The sequence below is a fragment of the Mustela lutreola genome, chromosome 15 (genome assembly GCF_030435805.1).
Source record: "Mustela lutreola isolate mMusLut2 chromosome 15, mMusLut2.pri, whole genome shotgun sequence".
Classification (NCBI taxonomy): Eukaryota; Metazoa; Chordata; class Mammalia; order Carnivora; family Mustelidae; genus Mustela; species Mustela lutreola.
The window spans coordinates 55,477,553-55,502,317 of NC_081304.1; the positions used below are offsets into that span (position 1 = coordinate 55,477,553).

At 49.6% G+C, this 24,765-nt stretch overlaps 1 protein-coding gene across 5 annotated transcripts in view; it reads right to left on the reverse strand.

The window, feature by feature from the left end:
- DNAH9 (dynein axonemal heavy chain 9) overlaps nucleotides 1-24,765 on the reverse strand; it is a 321,088-nt gene that overhangs the window by 16,115 nt on the left and 280,208 nt on the right. For all 5 annotated transcript variants that reach the window (XM_059150223.1, XM_059150226.1, XM_059150225.1 and 2 more), the window contains 4 exons: nucleotides 21,280-21,471; nucleotides 20,084-20,275; nucleotides 18,043-18,213; nucleotides 12,852-13,034 (listed from right to left, as the gene is read on the reverse strand). In XM_059150223.1, the coding sequence (XP_059006206.1) occupies nucleotides 12,852-13,034; nucleotides 18,043-18,213; nucleotides 20,084-20,275; nucleotides 21,280-21,471 (738 nt within the window). The remainder of the gene's footprint in view (nucleotides 1-12,851; nucleotides 13,035-18,042; nucleotides 18,214-20,083; nucleotides 20,276-21,279; nucleotides 21,472-24,765) is intronic.

Here is a 24,765-nt window from a genome sequence, read left to right on the forward strand (position 1 = left end):
GTAAGACTTGAAAGTTGAAATGGCTCTTTGATCCATGGGCTGCAGAATGGATGTGTTAGCAGGGGTGAGAACAACATAAATTTCACTGTACATCTCCATCAGAGCTCTTGGGTGGCCAGGTGCATGGTTAACAAGCAGTAATATTTTGAAAGACATTTTTCTGAGCAGCAGGCTTAAAATATTCTGTAAACCATGTCATAAACAGATGGGCTGTCATCCAGGCTTTCTTTTTGCATGGATAGAGCACGGGCAGAGTAAATCTAGTATCATTCTGAAGGACCCTGGGATTCTCAGAATAGTAAATGAGCATTGGCTTTAACTTAAAGTCACCAGCTGCATGAGCCCCTAACAAGAGAGACAGCCTGTCCTTTGAAGCTGTGAAACCAGGCATTGACTTCTCCTCTCCAGCTATGAAAGTTCTAGATGGCGTCTTCTTCCAGTAGAAGACTGTTCCATCCACACTGAAGATGTGTTGCTGAGTGTAGCCACCTTCATTAGTTATGTTAGCTCCATCTTCTGGAGAACTTCCTGCAGCTCCTACATCAGCACTTGCTGCTTGACTTTGCACTTCTACGTTGTGGAGATGGCTCCTTTCCTTAAATCTCCTGAACCAGCCTCTGCTAGCTTTAGATTTTTCTTCTGCAGCTTCCTCACCTCTCACAGCCTTCATGGAATTGAAGAGCATTAGGGCCTTGCTCTGGATTAGGCTTTTGCTTAAAGGAATGCTTGGGCTTGTTTGACCTTCACTCTAGACCACTAAAACTTTCTCTGTGTCAGCAAGAAGGCTGTTTCTCTTTCTTACCATATGTGTGTGTTCAGTGGAGAAGCAGTATACTTTCCTTTAAGTACTTTTCCTCTGCGTTCAGAGCATAGGTAATCCATTTGGTGCAGTGGGCCTAGCTTTTGGCCTATCTTGGTTTTCAACATGCCTTCTTCACTAAGGTTAGTCATGTCCAGCTTTTGATTTCAAGTGAGAGACCTAGGACTCTTCCTTTCACTTGAATACTTAGGAGCCACTGTAGGGTTAAAGTTGGCCTCATTTCAATATTGTTATGTTTCAGGGAAGAGGGAGGCCAGTGGAGAGGGTGAGACAGAGGGAGGCTGGTCAATGGAGCGGTCAGAACACATAAATATTTACCAAGTTTGCTGTTTTAAATGGGCCTAGTTGGGGGACCTGGTGAGGCACCTGGGTAGCTCAGTTGGTTAAGGGTCTGCCTTGACTCAGGTCACGATCCCAGGGTCCTGGGATTGAGCCCATGTCGGGCTTCCCGGTCAGTGGGGAGTCTGCTTCTCCCTTTGTCTCTCCACCTGGCTTGTGTGCTCTTTCTTGCTCATTTCCTCTCCAAATAAATAAAAAATATTTTTTAAAAAAGGTAAATGGGCACGGTTTGTGCACTCCAAAGCAATTACAATAATGATATCGAAGATTACTGATCATAGGTAACCATAGCAAATATAATAATGAAATAGTTTGAAATATGGTGAGAATTACCAAAATGTGACACAGAGAAACAAAGTGAGCAAATGCTATTGGAAAAAAATGAGACCTATAAACTCGCTTGATTGCAGGGTTTGCTACAATCCTATTTGGGGAAAAAAAAAAAAATCTCTGAATCTCAGTAGAGTAAAATGCTACAAAATGAGGTATGCCTGTATTTAGTTTTCTTTTTTGAAAGTTTTTTTTTTTTTTGGTTGTCGAAGAGTTCTGGGCTTATTTATTTATTTATTAGATTTATTTATTTGAGAGTGAGCGGGAGAATGAGAGCAGGGTGGGCAGAGGGAGAGAGAATTTCTGTCAGAGCCCTCACAGCAGGAAGCCTGCCAGGGTGCTCGATCCCATGACCCTGAGCTCATGACCTAAGCTGATATGAAGAGTCAGACCCCAACTGACTGAGCCACCCCACACCCCTATAGTTTTCTTTTTGGTGCTTTTCCTTTAGTACCTTCTCTCTCCACTGTCTCCAGCTTGCATAGCTCCCTACCAGAAGTCGGCTGCCATTTCTCTCTCTGCTCCTTTGCATACACTTCACCCCACCTCCCGCCGTGCCCCTCATCCCACCTGCTTTGCCCTCGGGTTTCACCGACTTCATCATGAGGTACCTCCACATAGTTTTCATTAGGTTGACTCTACATGAGGTGTGTTGAGCTTCTTGTGCCTGTGGGTTTATAGTTGCTGACAAATTTGCAAAGCCATGGCCCTTACTTCCTCAGGTATTTTTTCTGACCCTCCCCATCACCTCCATCCTCCTGGGGCTCCCAAGGACATATGTTGGATCACTAGATATTATCCCACAGGTCTCTGATGTGCTCTTCACTTTTTTCCAGTATTTTTTCTTTTCCCCTCACTTTGGATAGTGTCTTTGGCTATGTTTTCATCAGCTGTAGGTCTTCTGAAGGTCTCATTTTTCATTCAGCTACTATGTTTTCCACCTTTGTATGTTCTTCGTATATGTTCCATTTGTACTTCATCATTTGTACACATCATTTTCTTCAGTCTTCAACATACACAGCGAACTCAGGATCTTGTCCTAACCTCTTTGCGTGTGAATTCCATCATCCCTGCCATTTCTGGTGCTTTTCTGACCCACTTTTCTTCTGGATATGGGCTATATATTCCCGCTTCTTTACATGCCTGTAGTTTGTTTTGTGTGTGTCAGACACTATACATCTTATATTCCTGAGTGCTGGATTTCATTATATGCCTTTAAATAGTGCCAGAAAGATTTACTATTTTTTAAAAATATTAATTAATTAATTAATTTGCCTGCAGTTAATTTACTTGAACTCAGTGGATCTATTGGTGGCTTGCATGTCAGGTTTGCTGCAGGGGGAGTACAAACCAGCTTTCAGTCTTAGTCTGGGTCCAGTTCAGTCCTTTTACTAAGTTGATACCCTTCTGAGAATCCTCCCTGAAACTTCCTATGTTGTCGCTGTTTCGTTTTTTGTTTTGTTTTGTTTTTAATCTTTGTACTCCAGCTAGTGGGAACACAAACTATTCCCAGCTCTCTGTGAGCTCTAAAAATTGTTCTCTCTGCTCCTGTCTTACGGTTCCTTCCCAGCCTTGGCTAATTTTTTTTCCTCACTTATGTGCAGAGCTGTAGCCAGCCAGAGTTTCGGGGGTTCCCTCTGCAGATGTCGGAGGCTTTTTGTCTGGGCAGCTCCCTGTTGTAGGCACTCTGCCCTACAAACCCCACTACTTTGGCCTTCATGAGCTCTGGTCTGTGTGCTCAGTTCGGTAGAACTGTGGGGCTCTTTTCCTGAACTGTAGCCCAGAAACTGCCTCCCCATAGTAAGCTTGTACAGTGAAGGGATCGCCTTCCTTCTTCCCTTTCAAGACCCACAGTCATGTCATTTCCTGCTTGTCCAAATTGCTGGATTGTACACCATCAAGAGTGAGCCCCAGTGGAAACTGTGGGCTGTGGCTGATGGTGATAATTTAGTGTAGGCTCCTCTTTTGTAACAAACGAGACCATGCTGTTGGGATATATGGATAGTGGGTCCCTGATAGGGAGTATGTGGGAAATATCTCTATGTCCCTCTTGATTTTGCTGTGAACCTAAAAACGGCTCTAAAATAATTAAATCTTAAAAAAATGTGCCATACTTAATTTTTAACACCATTTGGAAAATCTGAAGTCATTTTGATAGAGAAACATCAAATGTGTAGCTTGGCTTTCTTAAAAATTTCTCACATCTGCTTACAATATGGTGTTAATTCATTCTGACCATGATTTTGCATTTGCTAATTGAATGTGGAAGTGACAGAGACTTCGAGAATGTACTGTCTCTGAGGTTTTGCCAGTTTGAGAGTGAAGAACAATTCTGGAAAAGAGGAAACCATTCATCTTGTAGTTGGTTTCTGAGGTCAGTATTCCCATGACCTTGAGCTGAAGGAGGAATGGCTCACTTTCATTGTAGGGGCTGAGAAGAAATGACCCCACACAAATTCACTAAGTCTAAGTTGTGTCCGTTTCTTAAGAGAAAAGAAAAGTATCGACTCTAGGACAGTGTTTCCCACAAGCTGTTCAGCAAACATCAGTTTTCTGCGGTGTTGCCAGATTGGCTGCGGTGGGCAGTCAGGAAATTTCTTTGGCCAAGCTCTGGGCCAGTGGTTCCTTCTTAAAGACTCCAGCTACAGTAACATACAGAAACGTGTTTGCATTTGTGCGAGCCTGATTTTCTCAAAATTCCTCCTGCCTGGATCCTCTGTGCCGCTGATTAATATCTGTACTTGCTTGCTTGCAGGTCAAGAGTCAACTCAAAAAAACCTGACCAAGTGAATGCTGAATCCCTGTCTTAGGAACATGCTGCATTACAGGGTCCTGTGACTTGCTTGCCGCATGTCAGCATGGCAGGTGAGTCTGGGCGAACGAAGCCAGGGGGTGGTGTGCGGAGAGGGGTCCCTTATTGTAGATACGAAGGCTAGCAGCCTGTGACCTTAACCACTTTATTCATCCCTATAAAGACATGCTTTCATAATCGAGTAAAAACCTTATTTTTCCTATAGTTCTCCATTCTTTGGAGTCCGTGAGCCGTGCTTTATTTATTTATTTATTTATTTATTAATAATAAAGCTCAGATGCCTAGGCTACAGTTCAAATGTAGGACTCAAACCTCCAGAGGGCCAGGAGCGTCCATTCGGAAAGGGCACCCCTGATGGGTCTGAAGCAGCTGGTGCCCTGGGCTCACAAGGGGGTCAGCAACACCCACATCGTCCTCTGCGAGTGGCCACAGGGTGCACCCTGTCCTGACGGTCAGTTCCTATCTACTTTTTCTTCCTTCTGAACATGGTCTTTGCAGCCAGCTTTCACTTTTCTGGAGCAGGGGAGGAGGAGGAGGAGGGAAGTGGGAACGAGATGGGCAGTGCCCCTGAGGGTGACCACAGCCCACCCGGCTGGGTCTTCTGAGTGCCGGAGGACCCGAAGGCACACGGGCCAGGGCGGCTGCCTGCTGAGGAGTGACTGTAAGTCATCAAAGGGTCAAAGCAAGGCCCTATCAGATCCACACTATCAAGTCAGCGCCCAGTGGCTCAGAGTACAGAGCTGGACTAGTTCTCCAAGTCAGCGAGCTGGAGCTCAAGTCTGAGTGTCCTTCGTGTATTCAGAAACCGATCTGGTGATTTAGCCACGGGCAGCTTAGGAAACAAAAAGTCTGACGTCCTAAAACATCTGAATAATGAAACACGGTTCTTGGAGCATCTGGGGGACTCAGTCGGCTGAGTGTCTGACTTTGACTCCGCTCACGATCTCGGGGTCCTGGGATTGAGCAGCAGGGAATCTGCTTGTCCCTCTCTCTCCACCTTTTCCTATATGACCTTTATTTTGTTGACAGAGGTTCCTGTAACCCTACTTTGTGGAGGGTTTTTTTTTTTTTTTTCAAATCATGAATGGATGTTGTACTTGACCAAATGCTTCTTCTGCATCAACTGAAACGATCATGTGGTTTTTATCCTCTTATTTATGTGATGTGTCATACTGATTGATTTGTGAATATTGAAGCACTCCGTCTCAGAAATAAATCACACTTGATTGTAGCGAATGATTGCTTTAATGCATAGTTGGATTCAGTTTTCTAGTATTTTGTTGAGAATTTTTGCCTCCCTGTTCATCAGAGATGCTGGCCTGTAAGTTCTGATTTTATGTGGTGTCTTCAATCTGGTTTTGGTGTCAGGGTGACGCCAGACAAATGGAGCGAATTTGGAGGTTTTCCTTCCTCTTTTATTTTTCGGAAGAGTTTGAGATGAATAGGTATTAACTCTTCTTTAAGGTTTGGTAGAATTCACCCAGGAAGTCACCTGGTCTTTTATGTTTTGGGGAGTTTTTTGATTAGTGGTTTAATTTCATTGCTGGGAGTTGGTGTGTTCAAATTTTCTGTATCTTCCTGATTCAGTTTTGGGGGGTTCTATGCTCTAGGAATTTATCCATCACTTCTCGGTTGTCCCAATTTGTTGGCATATAGTCTTTCATCATCTCTAACAATCAATCTTCTGTATTACTGAAGTGTTGGCTTATATTCCTTGTCTTTCATTTCTGATCTTGTTTGTATCCATTCCCCACCCGAGAGCGAGCGTGCTTGAGCGGGCTGGGGAGGAGGAGAGGGAGAGAGAATCTCAGCAGGGAGTCTGATACGGGGCTAGATCCCATGACCCTGAGATCATGACCTGAGCTGAAACCAAGAATTGGGTGCTCGGGATGCCTGGCTGCCTCAGTCGGTGGGTATCTGCCTGCGGCTTGGGTCATGATCCTGGGGTCCTGGGATTAAGTCCCAGGTCGGGTTCCTTGCTCAGCTGGGAGCCTGCTTCTCCCTCTGCCTCTCCACACGGCTCCTGTTCCCACCCTGCTCTGACAGATAAAAAAATCTTAAAAAAAATAAAGAGTTGGGTGCTCAACCAACTGAGCTACCCAGGCACAGCCTCCCCCTCCCCTGCTTTTTTTTTTTTACATGAGTCTGCTAAAGGTTTATCAATTTTGTTGACCTTTTATAAAAAAAATCTCCTGATTGCATTGATCTGTTCTATTTTTGTTTCTCACTTTGTTTTGTTTTAGTTTTTATTTCATTTATTTCTCCTCAAATCCTTATTATTTCCTTCTTTCCACTGGTTTATTCCTCTTTTTCTAGCCCCGTTAGGTGTAAGGTTAGGTTGTTTGAGATATTTCTTGCCTCTTGTGGTAGGCCTGTATGGCTATAAACTTCCCATTTTGAATTGTTTCTTCTGCATTCCAAAGCTTTTGGATTGTTTGTGCTTTCATTTTCATTTGTCTCCATGTAATTTTTAAAAAAGATTTTATTTATTTATTGGAGAGCACGTGCGAATGCACAAACAGTGGGGAGGGGTAGAGGGAGAAGCAGACTCCCCACTGAGCTGGGAGCCCGATTCGAGGCTTGCTCCCAGGACCCTGGGATCATGACCTGAACTGAGGGCAGACGCTTAACCGACTGAGCCACCCAGGCATCCTGGGACATCTCTGTGTATTTTTTTTACTTCCTCTTTGATTTCTTGGTTGAGCAATTCATTGTTTAGTAGTTTCTTATTTAACCTCCATGTGTTCTTTCCAGATTTTTTCTTGTGGTTGCTTTCTGGTTTTGTAGTGTTGTGGTCAGAAAAGATGCGTGGTATGACTTCGATCTTTTTGAATTTGTTGAGATTTGTTTTGTGGCCTAAAACGTCATCTCTCCTGGAGAATGTTCCATGTGCACTTGAAAAGAATGTGTATTCTGTTGTTTTAGGATGGAATATTCTGAATATTTGTTGAATTAATCTGCTCCAATGTGTCATTCAAAGCCACTGTTTCCTTGTTGACTTTCTGTTTGGATGATCTCTCCGTTGATGGAAGTGGGGAGTTAAAGGCCCCTACTATTATTTTATTACTACTGATTATTATTATTATTATTTATTTATTTATTTTATTTATCAGAGGGGGGGGGAGAGCAAGCACAGGCAGACAGAATGGCAGGCAGAGACAGAGGGAGAAGCAGACTCCCTGTCGAGCAAGGAGCCCGATGTGGGACTCGATCCCAGGACGCTGGGATCATGACCTGAGCCGAAGGTAGCTGCTTAACCATCTGAGCCACCCAGGCGTCCCAGTACTGATTATTATTAACCATTTTAAGTATTTGGGTCCCCCCCATGTTGAGTGCATATTTACAATTGTTGGGGCGCCTGGGTGGCTCAGTTAAGCATTGGCCTTCAGCTCAGGACGTGATCTCAGGGTCCCTGCATCAGGCTCCCTGCTCAGTGGGGATCCTGCTTCTCCCTCTCCCTCTTCCCCTGCTGTGGGCTCGCTCACTCCCTCGCTAATAAATAAAATCTTTAAAAAATATTTATTATTGTTGTATCTTCCTGTTGGATCGTCCCTTTATGATTATTAAGCGGCCCTCTTTGTCCCTTCAGAGTCTGATTTGTCTAACGTCAGTATTGCTACCCCACCTTTCTTTTCACACCCATTTCCCCGGATAAATGCGTCTCCATCCCTTCATTTTCAGTCTGCATGTGTCTTTAGGTCTGAAATGAGCCTCTGGTAGGCAGCAAGCAGATGGGTCTAATTTCCTTATTCATTCTGGAGCTCAGTGTCTTTTGTCGGGAGGATTTCGTCCATTTACAACTGAAGAATTATTCATAGGTATGTATGTACTTACTGCCATTTTGTTAATGCTTCACGATTGTATTCATATTTCTTCTTCATTCCTTTCTTCCTTTGCTCTCTCACAGTAAGTTGGCTTGCTTTAGTTATCTGTTTGGATTCCTCTCTATTTTGTGCATATTTGTTACAGGGTTTTGACTCAAGTCTACATCTTCTGCATATAGCAGTCTATAGGAAATTAATGGTTGCTTAAGTATGAAATCTGGAAGCACTAAAGTTTTACTCCTTCTTCCTCCATATTTTAGGTATGTGGTGCCATGCTTTATATCCTTTTATCTTGTGAATCCCTTGAATGATTTTTATAAGTATAGTTAATTTTACTGCCATTTTGCTTCCTCCTTTTCTTATTCCTGCTTATGGTCCTTCCTTTCTACTCAGAGAGTCCCCTTGAACATTTTTGGTAAGGCTGGTTTAGTGGTGACGAATTCCTTTTTTGTCTGGAAAACTGTCTCCTTCTATTTTGAATGACAGCCTTGCTGATGAGGGCGTTCTTGGCTGCAGATTTTTTCCTTTCAGCACTTTGAATATATCGCGCCACTGCCTTCTGGCCTGCAGAGTTCCTGCTGGAAGATCCGCTCACAGCCAGATGGGGTTTCCCTTGGATATCACTGTGCTAGCTTTGAGGCACCTCTTTGGATGGGCTCTGGCCTGGAGAGTGTTGGGGGGGGGGGTGGTCTGCAATGTGTGTGGGTGTGAAGCGTTGGCGAGGTTTATGCATCGGTTCTCTGTAGGAGGGGACCCGCTGCTGCCCTGGGGATGGGCCGGCTAGGTTGGAGGGGTAGATCTGCAACGTGTGTGGGTTGTGGGAGACGTGGTCTTAGAAAGGTTTGCACTGGTCTTCTGGAGGAGGGAACCCACGCCCTCAGGCTGGAGGCAGTGGGGTGTAGTGCAAGCACGTCAGGTAGTGAACGTGCCCACGCTGGTTCCCATAGGCAGCAGTGTGGTTTCGCTGGAGGCGGGAGAAGGGAAGTGGTACCTGGCAGCCCCTTTGTTCCTGCAGGAGTCTCCCTAGCATCTCTGCCTCTCCAGACTCTCCAGACTTGCTCTGAGATCGTAACTGACTCTCCCTCCCCTGTGCCCTAGGCATATTTCAACCTGCTGCTTCTATAGTCTATCTGTAGGCTGTTTGTGTGCTGTGCCCCCTCCTTAGGGTGGGGACTCCATTTCCTCTTGGCCTCTGGCTCTCCCAGAGCTGAGCCTGGTGATTTGTAAAATCCCAGGGTTTAAGTCACACTGGTCATAGGAACTCCTGTAATTTGGCCTCTCTGGTTTCCAAAGCCAGGTGTGAGGGCTCCTTAGTGTGATGGTCTGTTTCTCCCCCTTCCCTGTTTCCGTGGCTGCCTCCCTCCTGTGGACGGCCATGGCTGCTTTAGCTCCCCACTGTGTCTTCACCATTCCCACCCTCTTTGCTGTGGCCTCTTTACCTTTAGTTGTGGAGTCTGTTCTGCCAGTTTTGGGGTCGTTTTCTGGTTAGTTACACTGATGTGTTGCCTAGCTGTATCTGTGAGGGAGATGAGCTTGGGGTCCTTCTACTCCACCGTCTTCCTAGTCTCTTTCCTAAACATGGTGTTTAACTTACGCTTACAGAACATCTCAATTTGGACTAGTCACATTTTAAGTGCTAACCTATCATTGGCTGCTCCTGTAGACAGTGAAGGTCTAGGAATTTAGCTTCTTGTAGAATTTTTGTCCTTAGGCAGAGGACTTTCTGGGTCCACTGGGATCAGAATATGGCCCTTTGGAAGTTATACCTAGTTGATATAAAGAAAGAAATTGGCCTTTAGGAATTTTGTACATCAGGCTTTTGTGCATTTAGTTATGGGGAGTCAGTACCTTTGACCAGTCAGCTCGGACTACTTGCAGAACCTGTTTTCACTGTGTAAGGCTCAGAGCTAGATGTCTTACTGTGGTGAGTTTCCAAGGCAGTTCCTCTCTGTGGGAACATAGTTGTGGTAACTGACCTCTTTTCAGTGCCTACCCTATCTTCCTACACCACTTTTGTGGCTCAAAGCCTCTACAGCCCTTGGGCTTAGCATACTATGCCTCCCAGTTCAGCTGATACTTTTTGGCTGGTAGCCTTATGGTTTCCCATCCAACCAATTATGAATGGTTACAAATACAAGTTTATCATAAATGCTAGGAGTACTGACTTCATGATTTAATTAATTTAATTAATCTCCTAATTTTGATGCCCCATCTGATGTGCTGGGCAGCGTGAGTGGCCCTCTGTCCTCCTGTGTGCCAGCTGACCCACTCCCAGAACTTGAAACTGACTGTTCAACTCTTAATCTTACAGAACAAACTGAGGGTTGCCAGGGGGAGGGAGAAGGTGGTGGGGTTATGGACACTGGGGACTGTATGTGCTATGATGAGTGCTGTGAAGTGTGTAAACCTGGCGATTCACACACCTATACCCCTGGGGCTAATAATACATTATACGTTAATTTTTTTAAAAAGTGACTGTTCAGGAGACTCTCAGTCCGAATGTCCCCTCTGCCCCCTGCCAGGTGAGCCGGTCAGCAGAGCCAGCCGAATGTCCCACAGTGGCTGGCTGGGAAGCCAGGAACGCTCGCTGCTGCCACATCAGACAGCGCGCTGTGGGGCCCTCCCGTGGACCCCTAGACTTAAGAACTCTCCCTTCCCTGACCTCTGCTGCCCTTGTCCTCGCCCGCCCCTTCCCCCATCTTTCTCCTCCATGTGCTCATCTTAACACTGTGTTCCACAAATGACCCGTCACCAGAATCACCTCGCCGCTGCTTCAGAGTACAGGTTTCCTGGCCCCGGCTGCAGCGGGGGAGCTGGGACATATACTGTGAGAAATCCCCCAGGGGGTCCGACAACCAGGCCGCGAGACTGGGTTTAGGTGACGGCACTTAAAAATATCTCTTCTCTAGCTCCCAGAGGGACCAGGAGAAAAAGGCCACCCGAGGTGTCCTGACGGCCTGTCACCACATTGACTCACCTTCGTGGAACCTCTGCTCTGGCGAGAGCAGGGGACTCGTAGAGCAGGGTGAGGGCACCTCTGTCGGCTCCTCTGGAAGGTTCTTCTCCTTGGCCCCACCCATTGTAGTCCCCCTTTCTCTGCTGGCCCCTCCCCCGATGCCACAGCCTTCTTTCTTCCTTTCTCTTCCCGCATCTCTCTGTGTGCCTTCTGTTGTGACCTGCCTGCCTGCTCATTCTTCCGAGGCCGACCTTCTGCAGAGGAAGACCCCCCCTCTCGGTCTCCAGCACCCTCCAGTGGGGAGTGCTTAGACCTGCCCGGGTAGCTCATCGGTCCGCTTTGCCTGAACTAGACTGAGAGCAAAGAGAAACCTCTTTGCCCATCCCCTTCCTCTCCGCCCAGGCACAGCCTGTGATTCCTGACACCGGACCACGGCCGCAGCTCTTGGAAGAAAAAATGAGCGAGCTGGAAGGCGGATGGGTAAACAGACTGTGCCCAACTGCACGGACCCTATAAGCTGGGGTGGCCGCAGACCTCCCCGAGTCCCTACTATAGACCCCCGCGTGCCGCAGTAATGGGGCTGCATCACGTGACCCGCCAAGTCCTCCTTCACCTTCGAGATCGTCCTATGGAATGTTGCATTTCGTTTGGTTACAAGCTGGTATGTAATTCGGGAACGTCACCAGCTACTGTCTTCAGCCTCCCTTTCAGCCTGTCCTTTCTCCTTGCTTCCCTCCGCCTGCACTGGGGACGAGGAGGGAATTACCAGATTTAAAAAAAAAAAAAAAAAAAAAAAAGGCCCACTAATGCAGAATTCGCAGCCTTGTTTCACAGTTTCTAGGGAACCACTTGTGACAGAACACAGTTGTTCCTCGTGCGTACATCCGAGCTACAAAACTGGGTTCTCCCCTCCCCTCTGTCTGGGCCCAGTTCTGTTCACGAACGCGCCCGTGTATGCTGACGACAGCCCCTTCCTCAGCTCCTGAGAGGCAGCAGGACCCCCGTGTAGCTGTCATGGAGCGGCACGGTCCGCATAGCCAGGCCCCTGGCATGGTTCCCTCCTGGCACATCGAGGAAACTTCCGTGAGGCGCTGGGGACAGAAACAGACTCACGCAGAGTTTGTGCGGGGTCTTGGGTCTTTCCTACAACCTCGATGTTGTAAAAGACAGTTCTTGCCCCTGGTGGCTCGATAATAATTATCAGCTGATACTTTGGGGGTACTTACTACCCACCAGGGACTGTTCTAAACACTCGATGTAAATGAATTTATTTCCTCCTTCCCAAAGCCTTATGAAGTAGGACCATCGTTCCTGTGTTACAGGTGGAGAGGCGGAGGCCCAGCGAGATCCAGGCCCCTTTAAGGCCACACAGCAAAGAAGTGTAGGGGCTCGGGTGACCCCGGGGCCACCTCGTTCTAGAACCTCTCCTATCCAGTGCTCCTTTGCCCCCGACGAAAGCCACTATGTCAGCAGAAGACACCAGGCTGTCAAAACCTCCTCTTGCTTCCTCCTCAGGCAGCTCCCGTGCGCTGACTGGCCAGTCTAGCACGTTCTGACTTCACTACAGCTTCGCTCGTCATAGAACTTTGGTCTTGGAGCCTCTGCAGCCCAGCCAGACCCTGGTTTCTGGGAGGGACGCCGTCCCAGGCATTCGGATTGCTACAGGACAGCTCTCTAGCTCGCAGGTCCCGGCACCCCCTCTTCCTCTCCTCTGGGCGTCTGGCTGTGTCCTCTGGCTGTGCCCTTTCCCACCAGAACCCCACCCCTTACCTTCAAGCCAAGGTCCAGCTCCGTCAGTGAGCGCCGGATCTCGCGGGTGAGGACATTCATCCGCTCACACTCCTGGAAGGCGACCACGATGTAGGGGCTGCGCTCCTCCACTTTGGCCAGCAGCTCTGCCATGTTAAACTCGTCCGTCATTCGCTCCTGGATTTCTTCCAGGAGGGCCTTGACCTGCCCCGCGATGGGAAACATGGGGTTAAGAAGGGCTTCTAACCCCCCAGGACTCCGGTCCCCTGTGAACCGCTGGTCAAGATGCCTGTCGGCCGTCCCAGGACTGTACTCCTGCCTGCTCAGGTCAGCCGGCTCAGGCCGTGGGAACCGACCGTGGGCTGAGCAGCTAAGAGAACAAACATCCCGTTTGAGTGTGGCTTTCCGAGAGTCGGGATTTGGGGAAACCCAGGGGCTGGCACTTCGCGGTGGGGATCGAACTGGAAAGACTCGGGGTCGCGTTGGGGGGGGCCGCCCCATGAAGCTGGAGCAACAAGCGGAGGGATGAATGGATGTGTGTGCTCGGGCTCCCCATTCTCTCTGTTTCCCTGAGGCCTCACTGCACTTTCTGTCCTCCGGGCCTGGGCGAAGCAGCCCCATCTGTCACGGAGGCCTTCTCCCAGCCCCACGGTTCCTTTCACCACAGACTGTCAGCTAATTAGACCAAGAGAGCTGGAACCCCCGGGGTGTCTCTCCCGGAAGACTGGAACCGAAGCACGGAGATCCTGGGTTATCCCGGGGCAGGCACGTAGAGGCTGAGTCTGCCATTTTGCAGTAAATGAGTAAGCCCAGGAGGTCTGTCAGCAGAGAGAGAAAAATGGAACGAGTGCAGACATAATAGAACATGTGGCCGGGGGGAGGGAGGGCGCCAGCGAGAGGAAGCCAGCCCTGCCCGGGTCACGAGAGCGGGGCTCCTGGGCACCTGCTGGGGTGGGCGTTGTTCATCATCTCCTGTGACGGCTTGTGAGACCCCCTCCTCCCCACGGTCCTGGGGTGCCGTCACGAGTCCGAGCCTCCCGCAGTCTAAGGAGGCCAGCCAGCTCCTCATGCCCAGGAGCGGGAAAATGTGCATCTTGAGTCTGAGATTCAGGGACAGGTTGTGGCCAGAGCCACTGACCCGAGGGCCCAGAAAGGATGCTCTTCTTTCTCCCTGGAGCCGTTGGGTTTCTGTCCTTTCTTGGGTTGGTTCCTTTGACACAGTGAGCTCATTTCTTGCCTGTTTCAGCTAAATTTGTCTCTGTTGCTTGCAGCCAAAGACCCTTGGCTGAGTTAGTACCGTTCTGTTAGGTATCACCCACGTGAGTGTGAGCAAGTCAGCTGGGCCTCCTTTTTTTTTTTTTTTTAATCTAAAGATTTCCAAGAGCATCTTTCTTCCCCCGCGCCTCTCCCCCAGCTCCCAGGGCTGATGCAGAGATCAAATCGAGGGAACTGATGGATGTGGCAGCGTCTGGAAGTTGTGCAGAGCTACAGAGGGATTATTAATATTCACTTTGCCTCGTGTTGTTAACACACAATACTGTCTCTCGGAAAAGAGCTGATGTCTAGAAAAGGAAAGTAAAGCCTCCTCTCCCTGTCAGAAAGGGCTCTCCGGAGCCACCACAGCAAAAACCAGGACAGAACTTTAACAGTACCTGAGGGCTGCTGCTGGCAGAATTATATCCTGTTTCTATCGCTGGAGCGGAATTGGAAGAAATAGCCCGATATCCGGGAGCTGCCACTCGGACACCACACACAGAGACGAAAAGATAGCCTGGAGGCGCGGTCCCAACATACACGGAACTCGGAGAAACAGAGTTCTCTTCTGTCCCGAGCGGGGCGAGCAGGATTCGGAGACCAGGCCTGAGGTCAGGGAGAGCTGCTAGGGAAGGGAGGGGCGCCCAAGGGCCTTCCGATGGGAAGAGCCGGCTGCAAGGGATGTGGTCTAATTTTTTTCCACAAGCAAACTCCTCTGCCTTTTTATTTTTTCTTTTTGAGAAATAAAACCGTTACCGTAAAAAGCGAAGCATTATAGATACTTAGAATATTAGGAACAAAATCCTGTCACAATCTCGTCTCTTCCCTCTGAGGCGGGAGAGAGAATGTTAACGGCTCTGTGTTTCTAATCCCCGCAGACGTCCTTCAATGCACAGAACTCTGTCCGTCTCATCCCGATGATACTTCTCCGTCCTCTCTTCCTCTCCCTGTGCCCACTCCAGCCTCCCCCTGCCTCTGCCCTCCCCCTCTGTCCGTCTGTCACTAGTGGAGTCACACTACACTTGCTTTTCACCTTGTAATAAATCCTGGACAGATTACAGATACGCACAGATATGCCTGTTAGGAAACAGTCTGTATTTTCTGTGCGTACTGGGATGTACAGAATGTGCTATATGCACACACAGAATAATATATAATACGTCTGTTGGGTCACTGTTTGGTGTACCACGATTTATTGTTTACTTCCCTTCTGACGCCTGTTTGGTCCGTTCATTTGCACTACGATCAATCTGTAATAAATACATATATACCGTAAAATCTGTGTACTTTGGCGTGTTTCCGCTGGCTGGCTTTCTAGAAACAGAATCACGGGTAAAAAAAAATACGTACATTTGAAATGTTAGTAGCTCTTGTTCTGGAAGTGAAACCTCCACCAACAGAGGGAGAATGCCCGTTTCCCGACACCCTCACCACTGGATACTGTTGCCTTTAAAATTGTACCGTTAAGTGAAAAATGATATTTCACGTACCTTCAAGGAGTCGGGAGTGACACTGAGAACTGCTGTTTTCATTGGTCCTTCGTACTACTGTGACTTCGTACCCCTCTGTCCCCCTCTTCCGTCCTCTCTTCCTCCTCACCTAAGAACTCGTCGTGTATTAGCAAGATCGCCCCGTTCCCAGTGAGTGTGGCAGAATTGCTCTTAGCTTGTCTCTGACTTCGTTCACGGTGTTTTAAGCTTTGCACATCTTTTAAATTTTTCCAGTCACCAGATTTGTTAATCGTTATCGATTTGGAGTTGTTTTTAAAAAGTTTTGTATGATCATAAACTCATTCACCAGGTTTTCTTTCAGTACTTGTTACGTTTTCATTTAAAAACATTTCATTGTGGCCATCTGAAAGGTGCTGTGGTACGAGGAGTCAGAGCACCTGTTTCGCTTTCCTCAACAGGACAAGCCACTTGTCCAATACTAGGGAAATCCAGTAGTCAAGGGCCTGTGGGGGACACAGACCCCCTCATCCCCTATACAGGAAGGGTGTAGGTTTGAGGGAGGCCCTGCAGCCAGGGCTGGATTGTGTCCCCCTAAAGCACATGTTTTAAGATACCCCCCGCCCCAGTATCTTAGAATGTGACTGTGTTTGGAGACAGGGCCCTTAAAGAGGCAATCAAATTAAGATGAGGCTATGAGGGGCCCTTACTCAATCTGACTGGCATAGGAAGAGGAAAGACGCACAGAGAGACACAACAGGGGCCCATGAGCTCAAGGGGGAGGCCTCACGAGGCCACAGGAGCAGACCGCCATCCACAGGCCAAAAGAGAAGCCTCAGAAGAAAAACAACCTTGCTGACACCTTGCTCTTGGACTTCCAGCCTCCAGAGTGGTGGGATAATACACTTATTGTCCAAGCCTCCTGGTCTGTGGGACTCGGTGATGGCAGTTGGGCAAATTAATGTGGCCAGGCACCCCCTGAGGAGTAGAGGCACTTGGGGACAGCAGTTCCAGCTCAGGTCATCGGAGGAGCCTACAGAGTCCCCAGAAGAACATCCAAGCGGGGCCTGAAGACGGTGGGAGGCAGCCGTGTCTGCCCCCCACTGCCTGCCTTGATGCCTGGAGGCCCAGCGGGACACCTGTCCCAGGTTCTCAATCAGATGGAGGTGGGCAGGGAGCAGATCTGCGCCGTGTGCCCCTCTAGGTCACCTCCACGTTCTCTGTTCTTTGCCGCTCCGCTGAGCTGTTGTGTCGGTATGAAGGAGGACGTGTGAGCCCAGCGCTCAAAACACACACACACACACACACATACACACACACACACACACACACACGTCATTCCTGGAGCTGGACACGGAGGATGAGGACCTTCCGGGAACCGGCAGCTTCTTGGAACCCTGCCCGGAGAACCCTGTCTTTTCCTTGCGTAGCCCTGGCCTTTTTCAGCGTTAGGGCTGGAACAGTTTTCATTCCAGCTGGCTTGGCTTCTGGGCGGCATAACCTTTCTTCTCAGATTCTATCTGACGCCATCAGATAGTGGGGTCGGCTGAGCAGTGTGACGCAGAGCAGCCTTCTCGAAGGACGCTCACCAGCCGGGTCACCAGGTTCCCGTGCCTACCCCGACTCCAGAGGCACAACTCCAGGCTCCTGGGCTCGCCCGGGGTGTACTAAGATCTGAGGACCATCCCATGGTACCACTCCACACCTCTGAACAGAAGTCCGGCTACTTCACTAGGAGGCGGGTTGTTTTCCAAAAATCAATCCCTGGAGCCTAGAAGTCAGTAACCACCCAGCTTCCCGATCTTCAGTCTTTCCTCGTAAACCCAGTTAAAGGAATCCAGGCAGGACTAGGGAGCGGAATGGGGTGAGTGAGGGACATCGCTCAGGGAGAAGTTTCGCTGCGGCTCCTTCCTGTTCTGCCCTCACAGCATGCACCCCAGGAGCAGAACCCTCAGATCACCTCCGGGGGTGTGACCTCACCCCAAACCTGACCCCAGTCTGCCCTTCTGCCTTCCTGACGTTTCTGCAAGTCCCGTGCCTGCAGCCCTTCCTCACCTGTGTGTTGGAAGACTTCCTGATCCAAGTTCACGCAAAAAGAAGGCATTTTTGTTTTCGAGTGACTCCGCCCAGCGAGCCTCTAGTTGGTGGGGTGCGGGTGGCTCTCGTGAGTGCAGCCCTGACCCCACACGGGGTCAGCTCATTAGGAAATCATGAGGTCCCTTCCTAGCTCCCCACACCCACCGCTGTTCCTGCCTTTCTTCTTTTGGGCAGAGAAATGGACTAGAGATGGTCTTTCGGTGAACGAGAGAAGCAAACCAAGCCCCGTGGCAGGTGCCTCTGGTGACTAAGCCGGATGACCAGTGCAGTGGGTCAAGCCATCCGGCCACAAGCAAGCGGAAGGTGTGCAAGGCATGGTCTCCGGGGCCAACGCGGCCAGCAGGAGGAGCATCTCGAGGGCCGTCCTCGGGCTCCCGGGCGAGCTCTGGCCATTCTCCTCCCTGCCCACCTACCTTTTCTTCCCTCGTGGCGCCTGCTCCGGCTCCGGCATGACCGTCCCGGGGCTGCAGCTCCAGCACCGTGCGGAAGAGCTTCTCCGAGGTCTGGGTCAGGAAGCCGATCTCAGCATTGGGGTGCAGGCCGTAGAGGTAGGGCGACTCGGCAGGCAGCTGGTCGTCGATGTACTGCAAGTCAGGGCTGAAAGTGACACAGGAGCCCAGATGCGCCCCCCCCACTCCGCCCCCAGCTGCTGCCAGCCTCGCCCTGACACCCTCTGTCCCTGCATGTCCGGCCGGGACCTTCCAAGCCCATGCGGGCATTCTCCTCTTCAGGAAGCACAGAGGCCCCGATCTGTCTCCAGTCTCCCCCGCTCAGCCTGCTCCCAGGTCTGTACCTGTCCCTCCCTCTGCACACCTTCCGAGTCCTGGAGAAATACTCCACTTTGCATCTTACTCGAGCCCTCCTGCGGCCCCCGCCTTCTCTCCCTTAAATTCCTCTCTCTCTTCCCCATTGATCTGATCAGAGATGACAAACCTAGATTCAAACATGGAACTGTGCACGCAAAATAAAAGTGAGAATCGGGCCTTGGGACAAGGCGAGTTTTGCTGTTAACCAGGGAATTCCTGCCTCTGGCAAGAATTACTTGAATTAAAACAGTTTCTAATTGTACCATCCGAACAACACATCCCTGTGCTCAGTGACGGTGGGCCACCGTCGGCTGTCCCTACTGTCTTCTCCGAATGTTTTCTGGGTGCCCTCCGGTTCTCTCCACTACCGTGAGAAAGGGCCCCTCAGGGTGAGCTCCTGATTTGATTTTGATTTCCTACTGTGTCCTCTCGTCTAGGTAAAAGATGGCTCGTTCCTTAAAGGCAAATTCGTGTGTTTAGTTTTGTGTTTCTTTCAGCCCCCAGCACACCCCTGAACTCTTGGTCGGTGCCCTGCAACCACCTATAAGCTGGTGGATTAAAGAGAGATGTAAAGAAGATGAAAATCCGTCTCAGTCTTTTCGGAACCGGCAAACTCCGCCGTTGCCCAGCTCGAGCCTCTTGTCGGACGGCCCCGCGGGCACTAGGGGGCGCCCTTGCACAACTTTCTCTGCCTTCCGGTCAAGCAGTTTTTTAGAAATTCCTTCTTTTCTTTAAATAGTCCTAGTGTTTGAAATTTCCTTTCACAGGTTCAAGTCTTTCTGGTTTGAATGACTTTGGCAGTTTATCTTTTCCAATTTTATCGTTTTTTAACAAAAATATTTATTGAAGTAATCTCTATAGCCAACGTGGGGCTAGAACTCATGACCCCAAGAGCAAGAGTTGCCCCCTCCTCCGCTGCTCCGACTGAGCCAGCCAGGCCCCCTTCTGTTTAAATTCTATGAATTAAAAACTTTCTCTTTAAAGTTTGTATTCATGATTCTGTGACTGGTATTTCCCTTAAAGCCGGTATTCAGAGTTATTTTAGGCTTTTTTTTTTTTTTTTTAAATTTAATTATCCTTTAACATATCTTCCATGGCAGGCTTAATAGGCAAAGATGGTCACTTTAAAAATAGCTGTGGTCATAGCCAAGGGAGAACTCAAAGTGACAGCCCAGAAGAGCTCCCTGGGAATGTGTGCACGCAGGGGCCTGTGTTTACAGCAGCTAACAAAGAACAGGAGGGGTGAGTGATCTGCCCACGCAGGTCGGGGCCCTCTGAAGACACTTGGAATCACTAACATAAACTTACTCAGAGATGGCTAAGTCCTTAACCTGGAGTTTTGCTCCTAATGGCTCTGTCAATATCCCGGATGAAAACAATCAAATGAATGCCCCAGATGTTATTTGTAGAGAAGAGTAATGAATAGGGTTATTGAACCAAACATCAACAATAGAAAGATCTATTGTATTGCTAATTGGAGGCTGGGAATTCTACCTCTCAGATCAAACAGGGCAAACTTGGGGCTGAGCACCACACTCCATATAAGCTCTGTTCTACAGGTCTTTCTTCCCTGGTCCTGTGTGAATGTCCCTGGTCCTACAGGACAGACTTGAAGGAAGCCCCAGGTCCCATGTGAGCAGAGCCTTACCTGATGGTAGCCAACGAGATCCATGTTGCCCGGGAGCGGGAAACCCGGTGCCAGAGACAGGTCTCCTTCTAGCATTTCTGGCCTGATGAATTCCTCCAAATATGTCCTGCAGAGTCTCCTGTCCCAGTCATCTGTGATGTGGCCTCCGTACATGATCTCTCCAAAGAGGTAGCGCAGATCATCATAGGGGACCTGGGAGACGGGGAAGAAAGGGCTCCGCACAGACATCGGGGCTGCCCTTGCGTGTGGGCAGAGTGTAAGCCACAAGACGGGATGATTTTCAAGACAAGGAGCAATGCTGTCTGTGCCTGCACAGCCACAGCACCCCGGGGAGCTCGGTAAATGCTTGAAAACTTACATCCGAGAGTGAGGAGAGGCAAGGTGCCAACCCCCTGGCGTATATGCCTTCCCTCTTTCATGGTCATTAACGGTGGCCAGGAAGTCAGGCTCCACCTGCAAGTCCCTCCCATGGCAAACAGCACACGGGACAAAGTAAAGACCAGGGAACGTTCCTAATTTCATACCACTTCTCAGCATATTCATTTATGGTCTCCTCCCAAGTTCAAAGTGACTGAAATGGAGCAGGCGAAGTTAAGATAGTGATGTCAGTTGGGGAACCATGTGGGGAAAGCCTTGTGTCCGTGCAGAGAATGAAGAGGGGGTGTCTGGGGTGGAGCTTCCCAGGGCCCCGGAGCTGGAGGCTGAGCGATGGCTTGGGGCGTCTGGGCCTGATTCACGTTTCCCACCTGCAAGCGGAGGGGGCCTTGCTGATGCTATGTTTGGTCTGTGAACAACAAAAGCCTGGATGGTCTCAACATGCCCTTATGTGGAAGGGCATGGGCTGTTAGTAGAAGTTTTCTGTGAATTGGACACAACAGAGAAGAGAAAAGTTCTGTGTTGGCTAATTCAACCAGGAACAGGTATCAGGTGGGCATGGTCTGGTGGGTCCTGGGACACAGACTCAAGGGACTCATTCACACCAGGCATGAGTCACTGGTTTGGTTTCCTGAGCTTTCTGAGCCCTAACCTCACCGTGGTGCCCTTCTCGGCCTCACGCTGCTGGCCTTCCTGTACTCGGATTGGGTGTAGACCATTCACACCGCGTGCTCTTTCTCCCTGTGCCGACTGCCTCACCCTTCTGAGGGGTGGCCCCGCCCCTGTCCCCCACCCCGCGGCACTGGCCAGAGACTCTATACCTTTGCGTTGGCCTCCAGGAAGTTGTAGAGCACGTTCACAGAGATGGTGAGGTCCCCGGTGTTGAAGGGGTAGGAACGATTCCATCCCTGTGGCCCGAACTTCCGTCTCTCTGCCACCACCCCGTGAAAGTAACAGAGAGCAAAAAGGATGCTCTTAAACTCCGTCTCCCGGGAGCAGATCTCCAGCGTGTCCTGCAAGGGAGGTGTGGCCTCCAACGTTAGCACAGATCTGCTGTTGCGCAGCGCGGACCAGCGCGTGGGTTATGGCGGATGGAAGTTGGCACTGGAAAGTCTTCCTGTAGATCCTGGTTAGGTGGAGCTACAGTGCGACTACAGATTGCACTGCGGGTGGGCGCGGGCTTAGGGTCCGAAGGGACCTTGGGGAGGGGCTGGGCTCTAGTTTAGAATCTGAGTTAAGGTTTTAGATTCAGGTTCTTACAGGGTTTGGTTTGCAACTGACGTATGCATCCCTGGACGTACCTGTTAAGTCCCCCAGCATAGCTGATGGCAAACGGGGTCATGGGTCATGAGGGTCGCGTGTGACATGGGAGTGACACTTTGGGCAGGGACTCCTATAGCAACATCTCAGATTTCTCCCCTTCCTGTCCGCTCTTCTTGCCCACAGTGGAACCAGAGCAGGTGTGGTCACGGCCGGTGCGACAGAGGGGGAGGAAGGGAATCGGAGCCACGAGACAAAGAGGAACCCCATGCCCTTCGCCATACCACCTGCTCCCCTAAACTTAAGCAGGGGGGACCAGCCACGCGGCTGCGGGAACAGGAGCGCAGAGGGGTCCTGCCTGCCGTGCGTAAGATGGTTGGGGGGGGGTGAGGCTCATGAAGAGGGGAATAAAGAAGGGACAGAAGGAAGAAATAGAAAGGGAGAGACAGTGCAGAGGAAGGCAATGGGATTGTGCTTGGCGGATTTTAAGGGGGTCAGTGGTGATGGTGTGGCCGGCGGGGGAAGTGTGCGTCTTGAAGGCGTGCAAGGACAAGAGTCCTTGCATTGCCTGGAATGAACAAGAATTTCCGCTAAGTGAGACCCTTTGTAATGAGGAAGGAGCAAGATGCAGGCAGAGCCTACAAGGGACGCTTCCAAAGCTTGTGCCAGCCGGACTGGGTTGAGTCCTGCTGTTTCGTCCGAGGACTGGTCCTTAGACTTCGCTCACCTGGGCGGAAGCAGAGGAGACAGGACCAGTTCAGCTTCTACTAGCTCTGACTCTTCCATGATGAGCCCAGGACAGTCCCTATCTCTCCCTGGACATGTGGCGGCCCCCCTGTGCCTTTGCTGGGTACCATATTGGGCACAACGCTATGGCTAGGAAAGGTCAGAGGTGTCACAGAAGGACAAGTCACTGCCTATGCGAGCAAGACCTTAACTGCCTTCTGGATATAGGGTGCTTCCTTTGTTACTTTTTTTTTTTTTAATGAGGAAATACTTTATTTTTTTATTTTTAAGGTTTTATGTATTTGAGAGAGAGAGAGAAAGGAGAGAGAGTGAGTGAGCATGAGTCGGGGTGGTGGGGGGGGGATGGACAGAGGCAGAGGGAGAAGCAGGCTCCTGCTGAGCTGGGAGCCTGATGTGGGACTGGATCCCAGGACCCTGGGATGGTGACCTGAGCTGAAGGCAGACGCTTCACGGACTGAGTCACGCAGGCGCTGGGCTCTGCTAAAAAAGGACTCGAAGCACAAAGACAAGAGTCCTGGTTGACGGTGGCACACTCCAACAAAATCAGAATAGAATGACCGTCCCCAACAGCAGGGTCAGCAGGGATCCAAGAGCTCAGTTCTGTCATTTGTCCCTTAAATGACTAAAATAGGGCTCTGAAGGAACAGAGTGAATACGGGGTGGTAACCGGGCCTCTGTTTTGGGGCACTTAATAAAAGCAGGATGGAACACTGAAAACACCTGTGAGCAACGGCTGTATCCCACATCTCTCTCTCTTTCTCAGAATGAGTTCCCGAAGACGGCTATAAATGGCCCAAAGCCCAACGGTGGGAGGGCCTGAAAAACCAGGAAAAGCCTACATCCTTTGGGATTTATTTCCGTGGTAGCCCCGATGGGACGTGGGTCCAAGAACGAGGGTCTGGGGAGAGGCTGAGAGGTGAAGCCAGAAGGCCTTCATAGATGGTGATGGTCCCACTGAGGCACAATATTGTAATGTTAATTACTAGGAGGCCCAGCATCTGAGACACCTTCTGACCCTTCTCTCTGGATCTTTCCAAGACCCTCGAGGCGAAAGGTCAGAGAGGGGTCTGTGTGTCCTTCAAGAGAGTTAGCTAACTGCCTCCCAGTGCCTTTTACTTTTCAGTTATGAATCCAAAAAAAAAAAAAAAAAAATTCCTGGTAGAGTACACAACATACAATTTATCGTGTCAACCATTTCTAAGTGTCCATTTCAGTGGTGTGATGTGTGTTCACACTGTTAGGCAACCAGAGACTTTTAGGGGCAGAAAGAATTTTTGTTTTGTTTTGTTTTTATATTTAGCTCAACTTTTTTTTTTTTAAATAAACATATAATGTATTATTAGGCCCAAGGGTACAGGTCTGTGAGTCACCAAGTTTACACACTTCACAGCACTCACCATATCACATACCCTTCCCCAATGTCCATAACCCCACCACCCTCTCCCAACCCCCCTCCCCCCAGCAACCCTCAGTTTGTTTTGTGAGATTAAGAGTCTCTTCTGGTTTGTCTCCCTCCTGATCCCATCTTGTTTCATTTATTCTAGAAAAAATGATTTTGCTTGGAACCAGACACTGCCTCCTGGACAGAAGGCTGTAGGTTTCAGACTTAAGAAAGTTACATTTCTCCTACATGAAATATGAAATGTGGAAAATTTAGAAGTTCTGACCATTGGTATGGAGTACTTAGGAATTTAGTGAAGGCTTATTTAAGGAGGAAAAAAAAAAAAAAGCACTTAAAGGATAGGGAAGAAAAGGCCCATGAACGAGACAGCATCCTATTTTCTACTCTGTTGCAACAAGCAGGGGTTTCTTAATAAAATGTCAAACAAAGAGATCTCGAATCTCCTGGTAATGTTCCCCCTCTCCCTGTTCCAGATTGTGAGTGGGTTCTGGAGTTGGGATGGGAAAGGGAGTGAGAAAGGAGGCTGGCCACATTTTGCTTCTCCTTGGAAGCTTTCCCCTCCAAGCGGGGCTGCATGATCTCCAAGCGATGGGGGATCTCACACACTCAAGGAAATTTCCTCAGATCCTGACTACCATATAGCCGTCAAGTTTCAGTCAGACCAGACCCCAGCGGGCCCCTAGTCCTGGTGGTTTACGTTGGGTTAGTAACAAGAGTCCTCCTTCAGGTTCCCGAGGGGACCGCTCTGGGACTGGGGGTGAGTCTGTGAGTGTGGGGTCTGTGGAGCCAGAGGTCTGCAGGGGGCTGTTAGAAGGCAACGTCTGAGAGGACAGATCCTAGAACCCTCCCTTGGACTCCACCAAGGCCCGGGGTGACGGATGGACTTCGAGGTGGCTCC